The sequence below is a fragment of the Mercenaria mercenaria genome, chromosome 12, assembly GCF_021730395.1.
Source record: "Mercenaria mercenaria strain notata chromosome 12, MADL_Memer_1, whole genome shotgun sequence".
Taxonomy (NCBI): domain Eukaryota; kingdom Metazoa; phylum Mollusca; class Bivalvia; order Venerida; family Veneridae; genus Mercenaria; species Mercenaria mercenaria.
The window spans coordinates 40852348-40875917 of NC_069372.1; the positions used below are offsets into that span (position 1 = coordinate 40852348).

The following is a 23570-nucleotide window of genomic DNA, read 5'->3' on the forward strand; positions in this document are numbered from 1 at the left end:
AATTTTTCTAGAAAATCTAAATAAAAACACGTGGCTTTTGGAATTTATATGGTTTTTTATATGAGTTGTGATATTCTATGTACTGAAGTGAATATTTAAGAAAATTGAATCAATTTATCATGAAGTTTAATTATGTCTACCCCGTAGGTATTGTTTTTGCCTTGGCAGTCTGCCTGTACATCCGTCCGCATTAAGCTTGTCCGGCTTTCACAGGTCAAACTGCTTGCCGGATTTTGATGAAACTTTACAGGAGTGATCAGTACCAAGTGTAGTTGTGCACACCGCCAACAAGTTCCGCTTTGCTGCACAAAATGGCTGCCAGAGCTGAAGATAGAAAAGTCTCGTTTTGTTTGGCTTTCACAGGTCAGATAGCTGGCTGGATTTCAACAAGCTTCACAGGATTGATCAGTACCAACCCTAGTTGTGCATATCGCTGGCATGTTCAGCTTAGCTGCACAGTAATGGCCACCAGAGTTTAAAAAAGGAAAAATCTTATCCAGCTTTCGCTGGTCAAACTGCTAGACAGATTTTGATGAAACTTCACAGGAGCGATAGGACAACTTTTTCCAAATATTTTAAGTACAAATGGCATTAATTTTCAAAGGGAGACAACTTTTTCTGAATATTTTAAGTATTCGTTGAGAAAAAGTTTTTTCCCTTTAAAAATGAATGCTATTTGTAAAGAAATAAAGATAAACAATTGCTGAAAACTGTTTTACTGTACACCTTGTTCACCACTCTCGCGCTATTGCAAATGCATCAAAACGAACATGTGTAACAGTTCTTTGAAAATGGTGTTTTTAAAGGTGTTTGACTGTCCAGAAGTGGGGCCCCTTTAGGCAGTCCTTTTCGGGAATTCAGTGTTTATATCAGTATACTGACACTTGTCTCGTAAAGTAATATACATACATTTATTCAAGGTCAAATAGTCAGTTTTAGGTAGGTGATTTAGGGTAACTGTTGAAGTTACCTCTTGTTGAAGTTACCTCATTAAGCTGTCATAATTGTTCAGGTTCTAAATTATCTAGCTCATGTCAGGCTGGTAAAGTTCACCTTTTTTTATGAATTTTTTTTCCAAGGTAAATCATGCCCAGAAAATAAATTGCTTAGTAATTGTACATGCAAGCTATTGCCTGTTTGCTAGCAGTTTTGATATTGATCACCAGATTATTGTATTATGTTAGCTGTGTCCAGTATGTTTCCATTCTGAATACTCCGAATATATTCCCTTATTGTTACAGTTGTTAATCAAAATTTGAAATAAAGTTACAGTTAAAACAAAATTCATGTTTTTATACTCTATAAAAAATCCTACAATCTTTCATTTTACGAGGTGCTTCCATGGCCAAGCGGTTAAGACAGCCAACTTTGAATCACTTGCCCCTTTCCAATGTTGGTTTGAAACTTTGCTTGGTGGCCGAGTGGTTGAGGTAGCCGACTTCAAATCACTTGTCCCTCACTGATGAGGGTTCAAGCCTGGCTTGGGGCCATGAATTTTTCACACAAGGAAGCTGTGCAGCTGGCTTACAGAAGGTCAGTGTTTCTACCCAGGTGCCCAAGCATGATTAAATAATACACAGAGGGGCTCCGTGTGTCTTCCTCCAAAATCAAACGCTGGAAAGTTGCCATATGACCTATTATTGTCATGGGACCCCCTGATCCATAGATCTGCGCTCTCCCTACTGAGCTAAGTGGGTGGGCTCCATACACCAAACAGCAATGATGAGCATGCCTTTCATATCAACTAATCATATCAAAGTACCAATATACATTTCAAACTGAAGTTCACAATGGTTGATCTGTTAGAAAAATAAATGTGTAAAAGAACAAAAATCTGTCCTGTTCTTAAAATTGGCAGAACAAACATGGACAATGGAAAGACTCTACATAAATACAGCAAAATCATTTTATTTCATGGGCCTCAAATCTACTGGCTTTTCAAAATGGCCATTTCATGGGGAAATGAAATTGTGGAAATCAACTTTTGACGATAAAACAAATGGCAAATTTGCTAGGATTTAATTTAACAGACTGACATAACTATGAAATTAGTTACGCTGATGAATATCTATAATTTCACAGTATGCAGCTCTTTTAAAAGCCAGTGACAGTGGGTTCCATTCTCATATCAGGTTTTCATTTAATGAAAAGAAAATTTTAATGCCAGTTAGAAAATTTAAAGTAAACTTTATTTCTTCCAAGAAAACTGTTATTAAAATTAAATATGGTGGTATATGCAATACCATACTCTAACAAAAATGAACAGTACATAAAACTATGGTCATACACCATACAATATATTTTGTACAGAAAATAGCTTCATAGGACTTAAAATACATAACACTATCAAACATTTTCTCCTCATAAACATTTCTGTTACGTATTTGTTCAAGATATCCATATATGACGTACTATATTTCAATATATTTGTAAATGTAACAATGAACAAATTGTTATTTGCTTAACTAAAACTCCAACATCTTTGACAGTTTGAAATATACTAAACATGCAATATAACTTTCCATCTAGAGACAAAATACATGTCATTTCATGCATCGTGTTGTTTGAAACATTAATATTTTCCAGAGAAAGTGTGAGACATATTTTAGAATAGACAGAAAACATCACAATTTGCATATGATCTTATTTTATAGCTCCCTCTTGTAGCAATAAGTCAAATATTTTACGCGTTTTATTCACATCAATCTTGATCAGTTGACGAGCCTGCGCCAGCCGAAGTCCTCCATGTTTATCACTCTCGTTAATCAGCGCAACTTTAAAATCCAGGTAAGCACTTGGTATAAGACGTAAATGTGAGCACAACTGAAATATAAATAGCTTTATCAAGACAATTACTAACTTTACGGCAGAAAGCATATACAGTCGATCATTGTTCGCTCAAACTCAACGGGACCAGCAAAATTTGTTCGAGTTATGGCTTGTTCGGGCCATCAAACAAAATATAATGAGATTTTGCCAAGACCTAATGACGAGTTCGAGCAAAGGGTGGTGTCAAAATTATCCAAATTCGAGCAGATTAAGACCGACTATACTTGAAATAAATAAATAAATAAATATGTGTGGAACTAACTTTATTGTTTTTTCCTGGTTGAGTGAATCGTAAATCAAACACAAATGAAACAAGAGCACCGCCTTGCGGGTGCTGACGCTCATCTGATTTTTTTTTGTGTAATAGAAATATTGTCCTACCCATGATTTTCTAAGTCTAAAAAGGGCCATCATTCTTGCAAAAAGCAGGATAGAGTTATGTTTCTTGATGTTCAGTGTCCACTTATGATGGTGAAAAACTGTTGCAAGTTTTAAAGCAATAGCTTTGATAGTTTATGAGAAAAGTTGACTTAAACATAATACTCAACCAAGAAAATTATTTTCTAAGTCCAAAAGGGGCAATAATTATTGCAAAAAGCAGGATGGAGTTATGTTGCTTGCTGTACAGGGTCAGCTTATGATGGTGAACAAGTGTTGCAAGTTTCAAAGCAATAGCTTTGATAGTTTAAGAGAAAAAGTTGACCTAAACATAAAACTTAACCAAGAAATCTGATATTTTCTAAGTCCAAAAGGGGCCATAAATCTTGCAAAAAGCAGGATGGAGTTATGTTTCTTGCTGTACAGGGTCAACTTATGATGGTGAACAAGTGTTGCAAGTTTTAAAGCAATAGCTTTGACAGTTTAGGAGAAAAGCTGACCTAAACATAAAACTTAACCAAGAAAACTGATTTTCTAAGTCCAAAAGGGGCAATAATTCTTGCAAAAAGCAAGATGGAGTTATGTTTCTTGATGTACAGGGTCTGCTTATGATGGTGAACAAGTATTCCAAGTTTCAAAGCAATAGCTTTGATAGTTTAGGAGAAAAGTTGACCTAAACATAAAACTTAACCAAGAAATCTGATATTTTCTAAGTACAAAAGGGGCCATAAATCTTGCAAAAATCAAGATGGAGTTATGTTTCTTGCTATACAGGGTCAGCTTATGATGGTGAACAAGTATTCCAAGTTTCAAAGCAATAGCTTTGATAGTTTAGGAGAAAAGCTGACCTAAACATAAAACTTAACCAGGCAACGCCGACGCCGACGCCGACAACCGCTCAAGTGATGACAATAACTCATCATTTTTTTTCAAAAAATCAGATGAGCTAAAAATATACTGTAAAATAATTTAATTTCATGGGCAGGAAATTACGTGGATTTGGCCAAAATGGCAATTGTGTGGGATATGAATTTGTAGATTTCAAATTTGAACATAAAATGAATGGGAATTTTACTTGCTCGTTGGGATTAATTTTGTAGATTGACGACGAAATCCATGAAAATTAGTCCCCCATGAATATTAATGATTTCACAGTAATTCTATTTGTTTTATATTTCACCATTTAAAACTGATTTGATTAGCAGCAAAGTTTTGAAAAGTTCTATATTTTGGAAAACACATTTTGAATTTATCACGGCCTGCTGCAAATATTTTAAGGCTGAGAAATTATATCCAAAATATTCTAGATGGAAAATCTCAAAGTATAAAAAGTATAAAAAGTGAAACTCATATAATGAACCGTAAGGCTAAAGAATTACTGACAATAATTTCAGCAAGAGGGAAGAAAATTTAAGAGATCATTAAACAATTAAATCACAGGTAAAGTTCTGCAATACCATTGTAACAAGAAAGCTTGACGCCCACTACTTCACACCGAATAAAGTTTTTGCCCCATTACTTCTGACTTCAGCCTGTTTGGACATGTATGTGTTACATCGGTAAGTTTTGATTTATCTTACTAATTTGTATCTGTTGAATCAAATGATATGCTAAAGCTCTGCATAAATGAAAATAGGTCATTTCTGACAGTTTCTAACTTCATCAGCCTTTCATGAGAGGTTAACTGTTGTCCCCTACAATGGCAGCAGAGATGCTCAAAACATCATAAAGCATCCCTTCCTGAATATTCAACAGAGTGCATAAAGCATTTGAAGCACACTTTGGTTTTAAATTATCAAAAGTTGTAACACATAGGTAACAAGAACACCGCCGCTGGGTATCAACACTTGTCTTAAATGCTTGACACAAAGACAATACACAGATGAAACTTGGTATCTCGAATTCCAAAGGACGTACCTCCCTTTCTTTAACACTAAGCCTATCATAGCTTGGGAGACCTGTTACATCCAGGGGAGGTGCTGTTCTCCTTGCTGAAATAAACAGAAGGCTTGCATTTTTAATGTCTGTACAATCAGGTTGTATACATTCAAAGCATACACTTTCAAATACAGTCAAATTTCGTTCGCTCGAACATGGATATTTCGAACACCGCCCCTTGCTCAAACTCATCGTTAGATCCAGGTAAAATCCTTATATAATGTATATTGTTTGATGGCTCAAACTACTGATAACTTGAACAAATTTTGCTGGTCCCATTGAGTTTAAGCAAATGAAGTTTGACTGTACTTGTACCTGATACTGTGCTCCTTCTCTGTTAGCATTTTCACTGAAACACATTTCAGAATACATAAACTAGGGACATGGAAATTCCATGAAATTCAGATTTTGATACATTGCATCATGCCATCATTTTCTGTTTAAAAAGGGTCATGTTCTGTTATACATATCTGACTGCATCCAATCATGCTTTATAGAAGCATAGATACAACAAGCAATGATGCCAAGTTCTGTCACAAAGGCTGTGAATCATGTTACACATGGTGCAGCCTGCCCTCTAGAAAATACACTAACACACATTCCTCATACCAGTTACATTACCCTAAACTATATACTAAGTTTGCTGACAACAGGTTTACCCAAACTGAAGATACTAAGTGGAAGCCATATTTCTATTTTTAGTAACAGTGACCTTAAAATACAATCCAAAGCCAGTGCTTCATAATAATAAGTTTGCTACACACCAAGTTTGGTAACAGTAAGTAAATGCTAAAGAGAAATTTTTTAGCTTAAGTAACTGTGACCTTGACCCTATGGCAGCAAAATCACTCTTTTTTTTATTAAAAAACTAGATGTGTCTCCATAGGACACTAGTGCACAATCTTTTAGGCCCTTTTTATGCATATATTTGTCTAAGACAAGGGCCAAAACTCTGGTCTGGCTGTGTAAAATCTCAGTTCAATCACCAGGTGCACAACTTCACATGCTGAATGACAATACTGTGAGGTTTGATGTCTCTGGGTCAAAATCTTCTTGAGATGCTACATGCTACACAAATTTTAACAGGCAGATTGATTCACAGATAAACAGACAAGGGCAACTCTTAAATGCCCTCTGCCACCACCTGCCAGCAAAAATGTGGGGACACAAAAAGTTAGGCCCAGACCGGACTCTGAACCGCAGCCCATCTACTCAACATTACAAAATGAACAACAGACCAACATTTAAACTCTGTGCCACAGTTGAATTTTCTATGTATACAGATTATTCAAATTATGCTGACCTTGAACTTGATTCCACTAATGCTATAGATAATCCCAATCTTGGTTTTACTAAAAGCTATTAAAATTCTATAGGTCAAGCATAATTTCAATACATCAATCCAAACTAAAGTCATTGAGCAGAAACCATTTTTTCTACTTTTAATAACAGTCACCTTGACCTAGTGATTTTATGCAATTTCAAACTCTATCACTAAGCAAGCTACCCTTATTCCCATTTTCACTGCATAGGGTAATTCCTCACTCTAGTTATTGGGCGGAAATTAAAGTTTGACACAGTCCTCCTGAAGACATCCACCAGTATAACAAGTATTTTTGAAAACCTGGCAAAAAAATTTAACTAGACAGTTCCGAAGAAATCTAATGAACAAGAACCTTTAAAAAACGACTTACGTGCACTTGGCAGATGTGAAGATTTACCAAGACTTTCTAAGGCAGCTTGTCTCTGTAGCCAGGACTGACAAGCAGACTCATCCTGTGTATGATATAAAGTTGAAAAATTGTGAATAAAAGGTAAGTGTACATTAAGGATAAAATTGTGAGCAATTTATCCAACAGACTTGGGCCAGATCTTAGGAAGTTTGTGAGAAGAAAATTTATCAGTTTTCTGTTCATAACAATTTACTACAGTTGATAAGATTTATACTCGCAGTGGGTTACTTTCTACTAATATTTGTGAATAAAGCACCTCCTGAATTCAAAATAATTAAATCTTAATTCTTGAACATTTCATTTTTAAATTGGTGGGAAAATACGAGAAAACATGTGAGAAATCATCATATTAAAGGGAAGTAATTCTGAAGAAAATACACAGTTTTTTAATTGGGTTCATATGACACATAAGCTTACATTAACATATTTTACAGACTGGACAGGAAAAGACCAATGTTGACTTTTGACCTTCAAATGTGACCTTGAACTTTGAGCTAAAAGTCTGGGTATTGTGCATGACGAGTCATCTCATTATGAAGAGTTTGTGCTATATTAAAATCCCTTCATGGATGACCAAGTAACAAACTGGACAGCAAAAATTAAAAACTCCTAATGACCTCTGACCTACAAGTGTGACCTTGACCTTTGAGCTAGGGGTCTAGATGTTGTGCATGACACGTCGGTTTATGGGATGGTGAACATTTACACCAAGTAATATTATAATCCCTTCATGGATTGCAGTGTTCTGGAGCAGACACAAAATAGACCCTGTTCTTGCCATATTAACCTCTGACTGCCAAGTATGACCTTGAACTTTCAGCTACAGGTACATTGTCTCATTGCATGGAACATTTGTGCCAAGTAATATTAAAATCTCTTCATGGATTGTTGAGGTACAACCTGGATAGGAAAAAGCCCTTTTGACCTTCGACTTCTGTTTGTGATCTTGAAGTTTGAGCTTGGGGTCCGGGTTCCGTGCAAGACATGTCGTCTTATCATTGGGAACAAGTAATATTAAAATCCCTTGATGAATGACACGGTTATGGAATGAACACGAAATTGCAAACAGATAGACAGACTGAAAAGTGCAATCCTAGTCCCAATACCTAATCTACAGTACAAAACATACTGCTTCAACTGGATGCTGTGCATAAAAACATTTCAATATATGAGCCGTGCCATGAGAAATCCAACACAGTGACTTTGCAACCAGCATTGATCCAGACAAAGCCTATTGGAATTAGAGAAACTGTTAGTGAACAGCATGGATCCTGACCAGACTGCGCGGATGCGCATGCTGGTCTGGATCCATGCTGGTCGCAAAGCCACTATGTTGGTTTTCCCATGGCACGGCTCAAGTATGATTATATAACACCACAAAAGTGCTGTTGTTTTTCTTAGATTCTAAATACAATAGTCTTGAACTTGAAATAATAAGAAATCAAAAATATTTTAAGAAGTCTCCATCTAATATAGACTAAATAATTTACTGATTAAGATCTCTCAAAATATAGGAAGGAACTGCGTAATAGACGTTCTGTAAGGCCCTTTTAATAAAGTTTATGTGAAGATGGACGAGATAAGATGACCTTCTGCAGGGAAGTTGCATTAGAAATATTAAACTTGCCTGTAAATCAAGTCCACGGATAAAGTTTTAGCCCAAGGGACTGGAAGCATGCAGTTAAAGTGAGAATTAATGCAAACCGCATTTTAAAACAAAACAAACCCTTATGTGTGAGACCACATCACTGAGCAAATGTCGATCACCTCTTTCCTTTTCGCGCTTTTTCTTTAACAGACGGAACATCTTTATATGTTGCAACTTAGTGAGACCGTTACTTCTGTACTCCTTCAAATGTCTTATCTCATTCTTCAATTCCTGCTCGTCTGAAAAATGAAAAGATTTTTTAAAATTATAATTTACTATTTTGAGTAGTATTTGTATCTTATAACTTTATATACTAATAACTGCCTGCAAATAGATCAACTGTTTCTGAAGCTGCACATAAAAATGCATTTATTATTTTCTTTCAGTTCTCTTTCACCTTGGCCATACAAATAAACTTAGGTAATATATTCAGGTTTTCTTTATGTCAGCCCAAGCTGAAAATCCGCAAACAACCAATAGATCATTACCAGGAATTATGTTATTTTACCAACAGCAATTGATTTCAACTAGGTCAAAATGAACTAGAATGTGTCTGTAGGACACAGAATGTGCCCCCACTGGTACATTTGTCACAAATAAGGGGCAATAATTCAAATGTTTGCAGTCTTAATGGGGTATAGCCTCAACAAACATTTTATGAAAAGGATTCATTATTCTAGGCCCTATACTTTTTGAGCTATGAGCATTACAAACAAAAAATCCACTATTTTGGCTATTTCAAGGGACATAACTCTGTAATAAGAGCTAAGATTCTCAAGAAGAATGCCAAGTGTGCAAGGTCACATCAGGTTAAAGACTGCAGCAAGGTTTCCTGAATTTACATCTAATACTTTTTGAGCTAGGCACATAATCAGGTGAAAAAGTGCATTTTTTTTACTATTTCAGGGGCCATAACTTTAAAAATAGGGGGTGGAGCCAGCCAAAAAATTAGAGGTGTGCAAGTTTATATCATGATAAAGACTTTTGCAAGTTTTCAACCATTTATATTAAATACTTTTTGAGCTAGGTGCGTCACAAGGTGAAAATGTACATTTTTGACTTTTCAGGGGCCATAACTCTAACAAGAGGGTCATGATGACCTTGGATCGCTCACCAGAGTAATATGAGCTACATGTTTCAAATGTCAAACTGATGATTTTTAGAATTTTTTTGGAAGATTTTCTGATGTACAATCAAGTAACCCCTGGGGCAGGGCCAAGTTTACCCTGGGGGTCATGAATGGAATAAAGTTTGTAGAAGTCTACTAGGCAATGTAACATATCAAATATCTAAGATCTAGGCCTTCTGGTTTTTTTTTAGCAAATTTATGAAGATTTCCCTATATACAATCAAGTAACCCCTGGGGCTGGGTAAATTTGACCCTGGGGGGTCCAGATTTGAATTTTTTTTGTAGAAGTCTACTAGGCAATGCTACACGTCAAATATCTAAGATCTAGGCCTTCTGGTTTATTTTTAGAATTTTTTTGAAGATTTTCCTATGTAAAATCAAGTGACCCATGGGACGGGGTCAATTTTGACCCCGGGGGTCATGATTTGAACAAATTTTGTAGAGGTCCACTAGGCAATGCTACACGTGAAATATCTAAGCTGTAGGCCTTCTGGTTTATTTTTAGAAAATTTTTGAAGATTTTCCTATGTAAAATCAAGTGACCCCTGGGCCAGGGTCAATTTTGATCCCGAGGTCATGATTTGAACAAATTTTGTAGAGGTCCATGAGGCAATGCTACATGTCAAATATCTAAGCTGTAGGCCTTCTGGTTTATTTTTAGAAAAATTTGAAGATTTTTCTATGTACAATCAAGTAACCCCATTGGGCGGGGTCAATTTGATCCCGGAGGTCATGATTTGAACAATTTTGTAGAAGTCTACTAGGCAATGCTACACGTGAAATATCTAAGATCTAGGCCTTCTGGTTTATTTTTAGAAAATTTTTGAAGATTTTCCTATGTAAAATCAAGTGACCTCTGGGGCGGGGTCAATTTTGACCCTGGGGGTCATGAATTGAACAAATTTTGTAGAGGTCCACTAGGCAATGCTGCACGTGAAATATCTAAGCTCTAGGCGTTCTGTTTATTTTTAGATATTTTTGGAAGGTTTTCCTATGTAAAATCAAGTGACCCCTGGGGCGGGGTCAATTTTGACCCCGGGGTCATGATTTGAACAACTTTAGTAGAGGTCCTCTAGGCAATGCTACATGTCAAATATCTAAGCTCTAGGGCTTCTGGTTTTTGAGAAGAAGATTTTTTAAGATTTTCCTATGTAAAATCAAGTGACTCCTAGGGCGGGGTCAATTTTGACCCCGGGGTCATGATTTGAACAAATTTGGTAGAGGTCTACGAGGCAATGCTTCATACCAAATATCTAAGCTCTAGGGCTTCTGGTTTTTGAGAAGAAGATATTTAAAGTTTTTCCTTTCTGTTGCCATGGCAACCAGAGTTCTGCTGGAATTCAATTCTTTGAATAATTTTTAAAGAAGACCATCCAAGGAACATCCCTGTGAAGTTTCATCAAAATTGGCCTGTTGGTTTAGGAGGAGATGTTGTTTAAAGGAAAGTGTGGACGGACGGACGGACGCCGGACGGTGAGCGATCACAATAGCTCACCCTGAGCACTTTGTGCTCTGGTGAGCTAAAAATAGGGGGCGGACCCAAATGAAAAATAGGAGGTGCAAAAGTTCATATCATGATTAAGACTCATGCAAGGTTTCATGAATCTATATCAAATACTTTTTGAGCTAGGCCTGTCACAAGGTAAAAATGTGCAAATTTGACTATTTCAGGGGCCATTACTCTGAAAATAGGGGCGGAGTCAGATGAAAAATAGGAGGTGCACAAGTTCATATCATGATAAAGACTCATGCAAGGTTTCATCAATTTATATCAAATACTTTTGAGCTAGGCGCGTCACGAACTTCGGACGGACGGATGCACGGGCAGACGCACGGACAAGACCAAATCTATATGCCCCCACCACTCATGGGGGAGAGGGGGGCACAAAAAGTATCATCACACACATTAAAAATAATAGCTATCTCTAATTGGCACAAAAAGCACAAATGTTTTTCAAAACAATAAATTATGTGTTGGAATTAATGATAACTTCTAAATGAACTTGGCAATATCACCTAAAAAAAAACAAACTCATGAGGCAAATCTAAAATCTGAAAATTTAAACTAAAATTTTATGATAGCACTTAGCTGGCACAATTTAATGGTTTATTATATGTACCTACAATATAAGGCATCAAGAAACATTTTATAGTTACCTACAGTACTTACAATTCAAAGCTTCAAGAAACATTTCATCCTTAATCTGGTGTACTTGCAATTCAACGTTTCATGAAACATTTCATAATTATCTAGTATACTTACAATTCAAGGCTTCAAGAAACATTTCATAGTTATCTAGTATACTTAAAATTCAAGGCTTCAAGAAACATTTCATAGTTATCTAGTATACTTACAATTCAAGGCTTCAAGAAACATTTCATAGTTATCTAGTATACTTACAATTCAAGGCTTTAAGAAACATTTCTTGGTTATCTAGTATACTTACAATTCAAGGCTTCAAGAAACATTTCATAGTTATCTAGTATACTTACAATTCAAGGCTTCCAGAAACATTTCATAGTTATCTAGTATACTTACAATTCAAGGCTTCAAGAAACATTTCATAGTTATCTAAAGTACTCACAATTCAAGGCTTCAAGAAACATTTCATTGTTATCTAAAGTACTTACAATTCAAGGCTTCAAGAAACATTTCATAGTTATCTAAAGTACTCACAATTCAAGGCTTCAAGAAATATTTCATAGTTATCTAAGTACTCACAATTCAAAACTTCAAGAAACATTTCATTCTTAATCTAATGTACTTACAATTGAAAACTTCAAGAAACATTTCGTAGTAACTGTTATCTAATGTACTTACAAATCAAGGCCCTAAGGTATGACCCATGTAATAGTGTGCCTCCTTTTGAAGAGTATTCAATTCCTACAATAAACCTACCTTGACTTAAACTTTTTTCAAGAGGGTAGGTTAAAGGCCGACTAGGACAAATATTTTTTTCCCTTGTATTCCTTTTTCTCTAATAAGTTTTTTTTTTTTTTATCTTTTTCAAGACTTGTTGATTTATTGTACAAAAGTGAAAATTTTTCATTTGATAAGTGATTTCTTGCTGTTCAAAGTGAATTTATCTCTGAAACAGAAGGGGACAGAGTTAGACATCTTTAAAAATACTGAGTTACAAGTGGTAAAAGTTCTCTATTTTGCCTTTGCTCTTTAGATTACATATTGTGGAAGAAATGTAGGTATGATTTACTTCTGCCCCAAACATTTCATCCTGAATTTGGTGTACTTACAATTCAAGGCTTCGCAGTTGTGTACTTACAATTCAAGGCTTCAAGAAACATTTCATAGTTATCTGGTGATACGAGTCGAGCAAACACTCGCAATCCTTCCATATACTGGCCACATGTTACATCATTTCTATACACAGATCCTTCAAACATAAAAAATACAACAAAAACTTTATAACTGGGATCTTAACTTTACATTCAATGTGAAAATATGCTGTATGACCTAAATTGTGTTAGTGTAACTTATAACCCACAAAATAAAACTATTATTGTCAACTCAAATTAACGTTTAGAAGGATATTTCATGTTCTGAAATTTGAACATCGCCAAACCAAAGAATTTTAGAAAGGGTTCTTCTACATGAAAACTGAACAGTTTGTATATTATTCTTAAAAACTATAGTCATTGTCCCGATGTATGCTTGAATTCCAGAACATCCATCGAATCCTTAAAATAGTAGTGTAGACTTTACACTTAACATAAATACTGCCAATGATGGTGGTTGTGAGTATAAAAATTTTAAACAAAATGGTACAGGTGGTAAGTGGAATACATGTTGGCAACTCAACCCAGATGAAGAGTATTCAACCAGCAATCTGACCCAAAGTAGGACATAAAGCAGGAAGCTGATCAAATAGAAACTCACCAGTTTTAGGTCTCTTAAAAATCTGGTAAAACAAGAGTGCCAGACTGTCACAAAATACGCCCATCTAAATATTCAGTTACGTAAAATTCAGGGGCCATAATCCATTAGTGCCTTGAGTGATTTGGGTGGTTATCGAACTTGGCCAAGATATTGTGCCCAAAAACATTGTCAGCAAGTTTGGTGAAGATCAGATGAAAACTGTTTGACTTAGAGAGCGGACAAGGCTAAATTTGCAGTTTTTAAGAGTAATTCAAGGGCCATAATCAAAGAGTGCCTGGGGAGATTTGGGTGGTTATTGAACCTGGCCGAGATACTATGCCCAAAAACATTGTCAACAAGTTTGGTGAAGACTGGATGAAAACTGTTCGACTTAAATATCGAACTTGCTTTTGGTTGATGAGTGCCCGCCCGCCGGCACATGTATTCACATGATACGCCCCAACAAGTGTAGGAGCAAAATATATATCTAATAAAAAAAATTTTTTTTTCACACTCACTCATATTCTTTCTTAAGTTTATCAAGCCGTACTTCCTGATAATTCTGAAAAGAAAAAAGACATACCATTAACTTTTCATCTTAAAATGCTACAATATATTAATATACAAACTGTCAAATGGCTAGTACTTATTAACCACTACTGATATTTTTTCCTTGAAGAGGATTATGGTGCATTTGAAAGCTTAATGAAAACTGGTTCACAAACAAAACAGATACCAGTATATCCATTTAAATATTATCAGCAGAATGAAAAAGGAAGCCATTCTGAACACTGTCAATTTTTTGTCCTTTCCTTAAAATGACATTAAATTTGTATCAATTTACCTTGACAGCAAAATAATCTTTTATACAATTTAATGTAAAACTTTGTAGTCAGACTAAGATTTCAATTATATTACAATCTGCTAAATATAATTATACTTATTGAAGAAAAGAGGACAGAAACGTTCAATTATTCAAAAGCCTTGTCACTAAATCAAGAAAGCAACAAAAAAAAATGTTATGGAACCTGAATACTGAATCTATCGTAAGAACATCACAATGAACAGGATAGTGAAAATTCACTCCATTCCAACTAGTACTTACTGAGATACCAGCTTGCAAACATAAACTTTAGCAAAAACTAAAAAGTCAAAAAAAAAGTAAAACTTAAAGAAAAACTCAAGATCGAGTTATGGAACCTGTAAAATGCATATCACCATCATAGTGAATAAATATGTGAAGTTTCAATCCATTCCCACTGACGGTTATTAAATAAATATACCTGACTTTTGTCAAGTTTGTTGATAGTCTCCTCAATAACCTAAAGTAAAATACTATGCACGACTTTTAGCACATTAGCAGTTTATTGAATAATGCTTCTGTTTGTTATCTTGAATGGCATGGGTTGAATTCTCAATGAGGTCTCGGCCATCTATGAGGCACTAGCCCACTTCTTTACTGTGGATCTTAAAAATATTGAATAAAAGGTAATTTGTCGATAAATTTCTGTAAGTTTTATACCTTTTTCTTCTTTTTCTCTCTTTCAAACATCTCATGTACACATCAACAACTGCAAATTTAAGATCTGAAAAACAAAATTATGTTAAGTGTTGCAAACAACACTCTTTTACTATACAGTGTACAGATTGCACCAGAGTCTAAAGAAATATATATGAATACCAACATTGAATTTCATGTTTTTTTTTAGGAAATTGATTAAAAATACAGTAAAACTGTATTCGCTCTAACTGTGATAATTCGAACACTGCCCTTTGCTCACACTCTCATCAACGTCCAAGCAAAATCCCTGTACAAATAACAATGTAAATAGTGTGATGGCTCAAACTACTGATAACTTGTACAAATTTTGGCAGTAATGACTGGAGAACCATTCGACCTAGAATCTTCAAACTTCATTTGCTGGTAGGGCCATCGAGCTTGAGCAAACAAAGTTTGACTGCAGTATGCACTTATATTCATCGTTTGAATATACAATTACAATATATACCAGTTTCAGCTTGGTCATCCTCTTCAAAATCAAATCGTAGATTACGAAGGTCATGTTCGAAATAGTTTTCATATTCCACCATGAAATCCCCTCTTCCAGCCATATAACCAGACATTTCTGTGGTAACCTGAGAACCTTCAGCTGGTCGTGGTGGGTCCTCTGCCACTGAAATAAGATAGGGGAAATAAAGACTTAGATCACTCTTTTTGTTTAGTTTTTGTGAGAATTTAAGTCACACTGACTTGTTTTAGATCATACACTCATTTGATAATGAGGACAAGGATGCTGCTGCTGCTGATGATGATGTTGAAGATGAAGATGGACTTTAATGATAATGATGGTGATGATGATGATCATGATGATGATGGACAGCAATGATGTTTCAGTCAAAACTATTTAGAGCACACAGAATCTATTCTCACCAATATCAAAGAAAAGCCAACTTGCTTTCAACAGACTGATGGAGGCATCAAACTATAAAAAACTCACATGAGCCTAAAATATTGCTGACATTCATGTATTGTAAATCTCTATTTTTCCCTTTGATTTAATTATCTAATTTTAATAAAAGCACTTACATTTAAACACAACCGGCCTAGGGAAAAATGACAACTCATTTCCTGGAAATTCTGCAAAAGAGAAATGAAAGTGCCATGATTACATATAACTACTCTAAATCTAAAAATTTTTACTCTCATCAAGTTTGCTAAAATATGATTAAACAAATTAAAGCCATATAACTTAAGTCTATCATGTACACTACCTATAAAACAATGATTATAATTTATAATATCTCTCACCTGGTAGTCCATCATGAACATTATCAAAATAACCTTAGTTTTATTGCCTCTCACCTGGTAGCCCATCTTGCACATTATCTATATAACATTGATTGTAATGTCTTTCACATTCCAGGTATGTTTTAGTTCTCACTTTGTGTGCTACATCCACCCTGTAGAAAACAAAAAGAAAATGTTATCATTGTCCTTCATTTGCTGAATATACATAACACAAGATTAATATTTTTAACATACAAGGCCCAATGGTAGCATGAAATAATACAGGATCTGCTAAACAATATACTGTATGCAAAGACAATGAAAAAAAATCTGTTTCCATCATGAACATTAGTGAGCATGCTTTCACTTACCAACAGGTATATAATAATATAACTGAGTTTGGGAACCAGTCTCAAATCCTGACATCTGATTGGTCGTTTCTGAGTTTTCTGAATTTGAAACTGACCAATAGCAAGCCCTCAAGCTGAAACCAAATTCCAAACGGGAGCACAGTAATAAGACTTCTGTAAAAATGATGTTTTCAAAAAGTCTGGTACAAATGTATTTGGAGATGAAATAAGTTTTATACCAGTTGCCATATCCACAATCACATACAGCTCTTAACAGGTGCATTTCTTCTAGTGCTGTCCAATTTCTTTCAAACAAGGGAAAATTGTTCTTCTGAAATATTTCAATAAATATAAGGTAACAGCTGGTTAAAAATCAATTAAGATTAACAAACTATTTAAATCATCTTATTGCAGCAAACAATTATAAAAATGTCACCAAGGCCATAAAATATATGAGCCGTGCCATGAGAAAACCAACATAGTGGGTTTGCGACCAGCATGGATCCAGATCAGCCTGCGCATCCGCGCAGTCTGGTCAGGTTCCATGCTGTTAGCTTTTAAAGCCTATTGGAATTGGAGAAACTGTTAGCGAACAGCATGGATCCTGACCAGACTGCGCGGATGCGCAGGCTGGTCTGGATCCATGCTGGTCGCATACCCACTATGTTGGTTTTCCTATGGCGTGGCTCATTTTTTATTTTAAAACATTATTAAACTTGATAGAAGCATTTGATTTTATAACTGCCAAGTACCTAATTTTCATGTCTAGTTCTCAAACATTGATTTCTTGTATGGAGATAATTTCTGCATTATGTTTTGAAACCATTTGGCCTTGTATTTTTCGAGAAACTTGCTTGCATGCAAAACTTCCATAATGCAGATGCGGATACAGGCAAAGTGATGACAATAAAAGCTATACTGTATGAATACTTTCAACTATTCAGGCTAAAAATCATCAAACGAGAACCAAACTAAAACTCATTCTGTACAGCTACATTATACACCTCACAAAAATATATTTTGATATCTGCATGGCAGGAAAAAGTGGTGAACATTTCTGTGGACAATGCCATAAAATGAGCCGCGCCATGAGAAAACCAACATAGTGAGTTTGCGACCAGCATGGATCCAGACCAGCCTGCGCATCCTGTCTGGTAAGGATCCATGCTGTTCACTTTTAAAGCCTACTGAAATTAGAGAGACCGTTAGAAAACAGCATGGATCCTGACCAGACTGCACGGATGCGCAGGCTGGTCTGGATCCAAGCTGGTCGCAAACCCACTATGTTGGTTTTCTCATGGCACGGCTCAGTAGCATGCTTTATTTGTTCAAAGAATGCAAAACAAACTGAACTGCTTACCACTACTGTATATGGATGGTCACTTTGGTGGTCATCAAACTCCACTCCCTTTGCAAAACAATGAAGGCATAGTGTAACTGTACCACGACTCTCTGACTTATCACAGGCAGCACACTGAATGTAGGGCTCCATCAACAAGGAAGTGCAATAAAAACAGCATGGCTCACAATCTTCAACTGTCTCCATCTGTCTTAGCTTCTGTTTGAAAATACAAATATATGACATAAAGTTATATGCCTTATTGGTCTCTGACATCATTTAACTTCATTTGCATAATATAGTTTGGTGTATGGCATTTTGTGTATTTGGTCAACATGCTTATTTCAGGCGGACATTATTTATTGATCTGAAAGTTTTATTAAACATTTCATCTAATCAACATACAACACAAGCTACAAAGCTTTTGTATGACAAACTAGGTATAAAGTTACAGATACTTACCTTAATTTACCTCTTGGTACAACTTTTTAAATACTGAGTGCCAAGCAAGGGAGCTACCAGTACCATTTTTCATGTCTTTGGTATGATGCAGCAGGGGATCTAACCCCAGACCTCCTGCACTCAAAGCAAACACTCTACCACTGAGCTATTGAGGCAGTGACTTGAAGAGAAAATAAATAGGAATTTTATCTTTCTTTGGATTGAGGCAACCTTGAACCCCTTGAAATTTAGTTACACACTTTCTACTAGCATTATAATTATAAAAACAAAATGGCTGCCTATAATAAAAACACCAAATTTATGAAGCAACCTTTACACAATAAATATGTTGAAAGTTGCTTTACATACATTCTGACAGACAAACACAGAAGTAAATCAGACACAAGACTTTGTCACTCCAAACTGGACAAGTTTAATTTCCCTTTCAAACTTTCTTTCTATATAGTTAATGTGTGTCTGCCAAAACCATAAACCTACTTTATCTGCTCAAGTTGATATTTTTATTACTTAAGCATGGTTTGTAGTGTTTCTACCCATAATTTCCTTTTTCCACTATAAATAATGTTTAGTGCAAAAATCAATGATATAAAATTACTTGCAACTTCAAATATTTCTTAATCAAGTGCAGTGATCATAAAAGAAAGCTTGCCAAGAGGCATGAAAATTGTGATACTGTACATGGTGTTCTGGTGGTGCCATGATGTTTCTTACATGTGACTTTATGTTGTTGAAATGTGTAAAATATTGTCAAGACCACTAAAGAAAGGTATGTAATTTCAATAATATAGTCTAAGAATGCAAAGTCAAAATTTTATTTCACTTGTGATCACCATATTTTTTCATCATCAATCTACTCTGTTGTCAATAAGTGAGAGATTTTCATCTTCATCACCAAGCATATCCTACTAAGATAGATTTTCAACAGATTTACATTCATTACATAATTCTATCAATGTGATAACATGCATGCCAAGAGAAAATGACATCACCTGTACTGAAAATATTAGGAAGGAAGTGTCTAGCCGTCCGGTTACCCAACGCCTAGCCTGTGTTCCTGCCGTCCAGTAACAGGACGCCTAGCCTGTCCTCCAGGGGTTTTCTATGCATTCGGTAATAAACAAATTTATGAATTAAGTATTTTTCAATGACAGAATTGTATTACTAGGATTCTAGTTAAAAATTTAAATGGCTAAACTACATCAGATCTGATCAATATTTGTTGAAAATGCTGCCGATTATAGATAAAGTTATGGTCACGGTCGCTGTTTTAAAGGATTCCAGTGCTGCTGTTGTTGTGCAGTATCGTCCCATGACAAAAAATAGACAAACAGGAACATTATTTCAAAGATAATGGCACAAAGGAAATGTTGCATTCAGAGGATATGATGCACAGGTAGTAATAAGAAATTTTAAAATTTCCTATTTTAACATGCTTGTGATATGTCTAGGTATTATTAAACATGATCATTAAAATAAGAATATGCAGTTTTAATTAAAATGTCCTCAACCATTTTCAACATTCCTTTTACCATGTTTACAAAATACATTATTAAAATTCATTCAAAGATTGTTCACTGGATATGTATTCATTAAACTTGTATAAATCAAGGACGTAAATATCTAATTTACATCCTTATATAAATGAAGTGTCAGTCAATATGTTAAAATATTCACTTTGCTGAATTTGGTAACTTGTTTCCTTGTTTTCATCATTTCACCATCATAAAATTTGTCACACTTGCATCTTTTTAAATCATAGAAATACATGTAGTTAAAATTGAGACTAATTGCTTTTGAAATCAGCATTATTTAGCAGGAATAATGTATATCTATTTATGTCCCTGGCATTAGTAACCATTTATTTACAAGCAAATATTGCTACCTTAGACAAACAAAAATGATAATTCATTACACAATTCATAAACTGATAATCGGACCTCTAGAAAAACCCTTAAAGTATAAGCTAGGCATCCAGTTAATGGATGGCTAGTATGCAGGTTAGGAGTCTGATTTCTGCTAGTCTAGACACTTCCTATTAGGAAATGTTCAGAGCCAAAGGAAATCATAAATGATATATGGAAACAAAGATTTCCATGGAAAGGACCATAAACATACCACATTATCGTCTTTTGGCAATCTTTGTTTGTTTTGGGTTTAACGCCGTTTTTCAACAGTATTTCAGTTATGTAACGGCGGACAGTTAACCTAAGCAGTGTTCCTGGATTCTGTACTAGTACAAACCTGTTCTCCGCAAGTAACTGCCAACTTCCCCACATGAATCTTTTGGCAATCTACTGGATTAGATGCCATAGGGACTTTTTCTAAGGAATAAATTGCACTATCACCTTCTTATGAAAGTAAGTTATACACTTCTTATGAAAGTTAGTTATACACTCGCGTTCATTCCAAGAGTGACACACTTTAATGACCTGGTTTAGACACTGGGGTGCAAACCAGGAGTATATAAAAGACAATGGGGAAAGATAAAAAATTTGAACTGTGAACTGTGTGTAACTATATATTTAACTTTCATGGCTGTGACTAAAAACAGATCTGGTGCGCCTGTGATATATTACAGATTCCAGTATATATCAGATTCAAGCAATTTGAACGAAAAGTATCTTAAATGTATATATTTTGTAACTATGGTGATATTAACCCTAACCTTTAGTCAGTATATTATACATATTATACATATTATACACTAAATGTGTGCAGACTAAATGCGAGCATGCCCAGAACAGTTGTACCAGATCTGCAATGAGAAACATTGAACTTTCATAAGGTCAATTAGTTAGGGTGACAATGTAATTTATTCCGTAGATGATACCGTGACTACTCCTCAATAAGGATGGACCTAAAGAATAATGCAAAGTCTACCATCATTGCCTTATATATACTCCTGCTTTAAACCCTGAAGGCTATATAAACAAGGAGTATGTAAAAGTGACTTAAAATACAGTGACTACTTGTCTATTATAGGAATGAACCTGAAGAATATTGCAATGTCCACCATCATTGCCTTAAATAAACACCTGGTTATTTTTAACACCCCGGGGGCTAAACCAGGAGTATATAAAAATGACTTATTATATAATACAAGAAGATAAACAAGAGCTGTCGGAGGACAGCAACGCTCGACTATTTAACAGCCTTGTCGCTTGAATGAATAAGAAAGTCGAAAAAGGGGCATAATTTAGTAAAAAAGTAAAATAGGGTTATGGAACCTGCATAGTGATTATCAGCTCATGACAGTGAACTAGTGTGTGAAGTTTCAATCCTTTCCCATTAGTGGATACTGAGATACCAGTTTACATACAAAAATTTAACCAAAAATTTCTATGTTGAAAAAGGGGCATAATTTTGTAAAAAAGCAAAATAAAGTTATGGGACCTGCTTTGGGCATGTCAGATCATGACAGTGAACAAGTGTGTGAAGTTTCAATCCATTCCCATTAGTGAGTACTGAGATACCAGCTTACATACAAAACCTTAACCAAATAATTCTAAGTCGAAAAAGGGGCATAATTTTGTAAAAAAGCAAAATAGATTTATGGAACCTGTGCAATGTAAGTCAGTTTATCACAGTAAATAAGTGTGTGAAGTTTCAATCCATTCCCACAAGTGGTTACTGAGATACCAGCTTACATACAAAACCTTAACCAAAAATTTCTAAGTCAAAAAAGGGGCATAATTTTGTAAAAAAGCAAAACAGAGTTATGGAACCTGTGCAATGTAAGTCAGTTTATCACAGTGAATAAGTGTGTGAAGTTTCAATCCATTCCCACAAGTGGTTGCTGAGATACCAGCTTACATACAAAAACTTAACCAAATCGGGACGCGGACGCGGACGCCGACGCATGGGCGAGTCCAATAGCTCTACTATTCTATGAATAGTCGAGCTAAAAATTTGTATAGAGTGAATGCAGTGGTCCAGTGGTAACACTGTCCAACTACGAAACCAGGGGTCTTGAGTTCGAGCCCCGCTCCTCCAACTAAAAATTACTAACACTGGGATAAGAGTCCCGTGTGTGGTTTCTTTACACCTGGCAAGCTAAAGAACCAGGGAAGCTTGTGGAATTTGAGCATCTTTTGTACCTTGCACTATCTTCCCACTTAACATTACTAACAGTCTTCATAAAGAAGTCTCCAATATGGGTTACCTGTGGCAACTATATATAAGCTTACAAACAAACAAACAAAAAAATTGTAATGATTTAGGCATCCAAGTATAAATTCTACTAAAGAAGTATAAAATACACAAAATGGCAACTGGCTGTAATCTCGCGTGATCTCGTGTCAGAGCGTGAATCAGCATTATCTTAGTGAAGCGTACAATTTATATCTTTAAAACTACATTTAAACTACATGTTAGCTTCTAAAACAACATAGGTTAATGTGAAATAGTCTTAAGACACAAAATACACGTTTCTTACCATAAAAAGAAGTGCGGTCATACGGTGATAATTAAATTACCGATGAATAATTGACCGTGTCCTTCTTTTGCATACAAAATGCCGCCTGGAGAGAGCGTCACTTCCGGTAAACGAGATCTCATTTAGTTGTCATTTTGGCGTGATTTGCTCTATATGCCTTTCAAGTTGCCGATCTATTTATTTTATACTGGGTATACCAATTACCGGGATATACATATTACCGTGAATGTCCTGTTTTAATACTTAACATGAAAATTGCTTTACAATTTTTCTCTCATTATTTATGCTCAATGTGCTTAGATTTTTAGCAAAACTATTTTTGTAAATTGGAGTGTCTTTCTTTTTATTTCACACTGATCCCAGAAATTAAGGAATTTAGCTAAGTGAGTGCTCATTATGGTTAAACTTTGCAATTTTTCACCACAAATTTTCAATGAAGTTGCTTACTTCTGCCATATCTTTTTCATATTTAGTTTGGCCCATTGTAAAATAGAAATGCTTTCTTTGTCTTAGTTCAATTTAACAACTGCTTTAGCCTGAAAGTTGAAATTCACGGTAATAGGTATATGCCAGAAAATACTAAAATTCCCCACCTCTGTTCTTTGAATGACAGTAGTGGAACTTTTACCTGGTGTTTTGACGATTTTTTTCCCAAAAGTCTAAAGCT

The 23570-nt window shown here is 35.2% G+C and overlaps 1 protein-coding gene across 1 annotated transcript; it reads right to left on the reverse strand.

Annotated features, from left to right (window-relative positions):
• Nucleotides 1–2167: 2167 nt before the first annotated feature.
• Nucleotides 2168–18315, reverse strand: LOC123543840 (transcriptional adapter 2-alpha-like). Its single transcript, XM_053519824.1, has 12 exons — nt 18028–18315; nt 16907–16998; nt 16393–16490; nt 16117–16167; nt 15539–15703; nt 15052–15115; nt 14048–14091; nt 12937–13047; nt 8605–8765; nt 6840–6921; nt 5125–5198; nt 2168–2823 (listed from the first exon to the last, which is right to left on the reverse strand). The coding sequence occupies exons 1-12, from the start codon at nt 18283–18285 to the stop codon at nt 2644–2646; spliced, it is 1380 nt and encodes a 459-aa protein (XP_053375799.1). The 5' UTR covers nt 18286–18315; the 3' UTR covers nt 2168–2643.
• Between the last annotated feature and the right edge of the window lie 5255 nt (nt 18316–23570).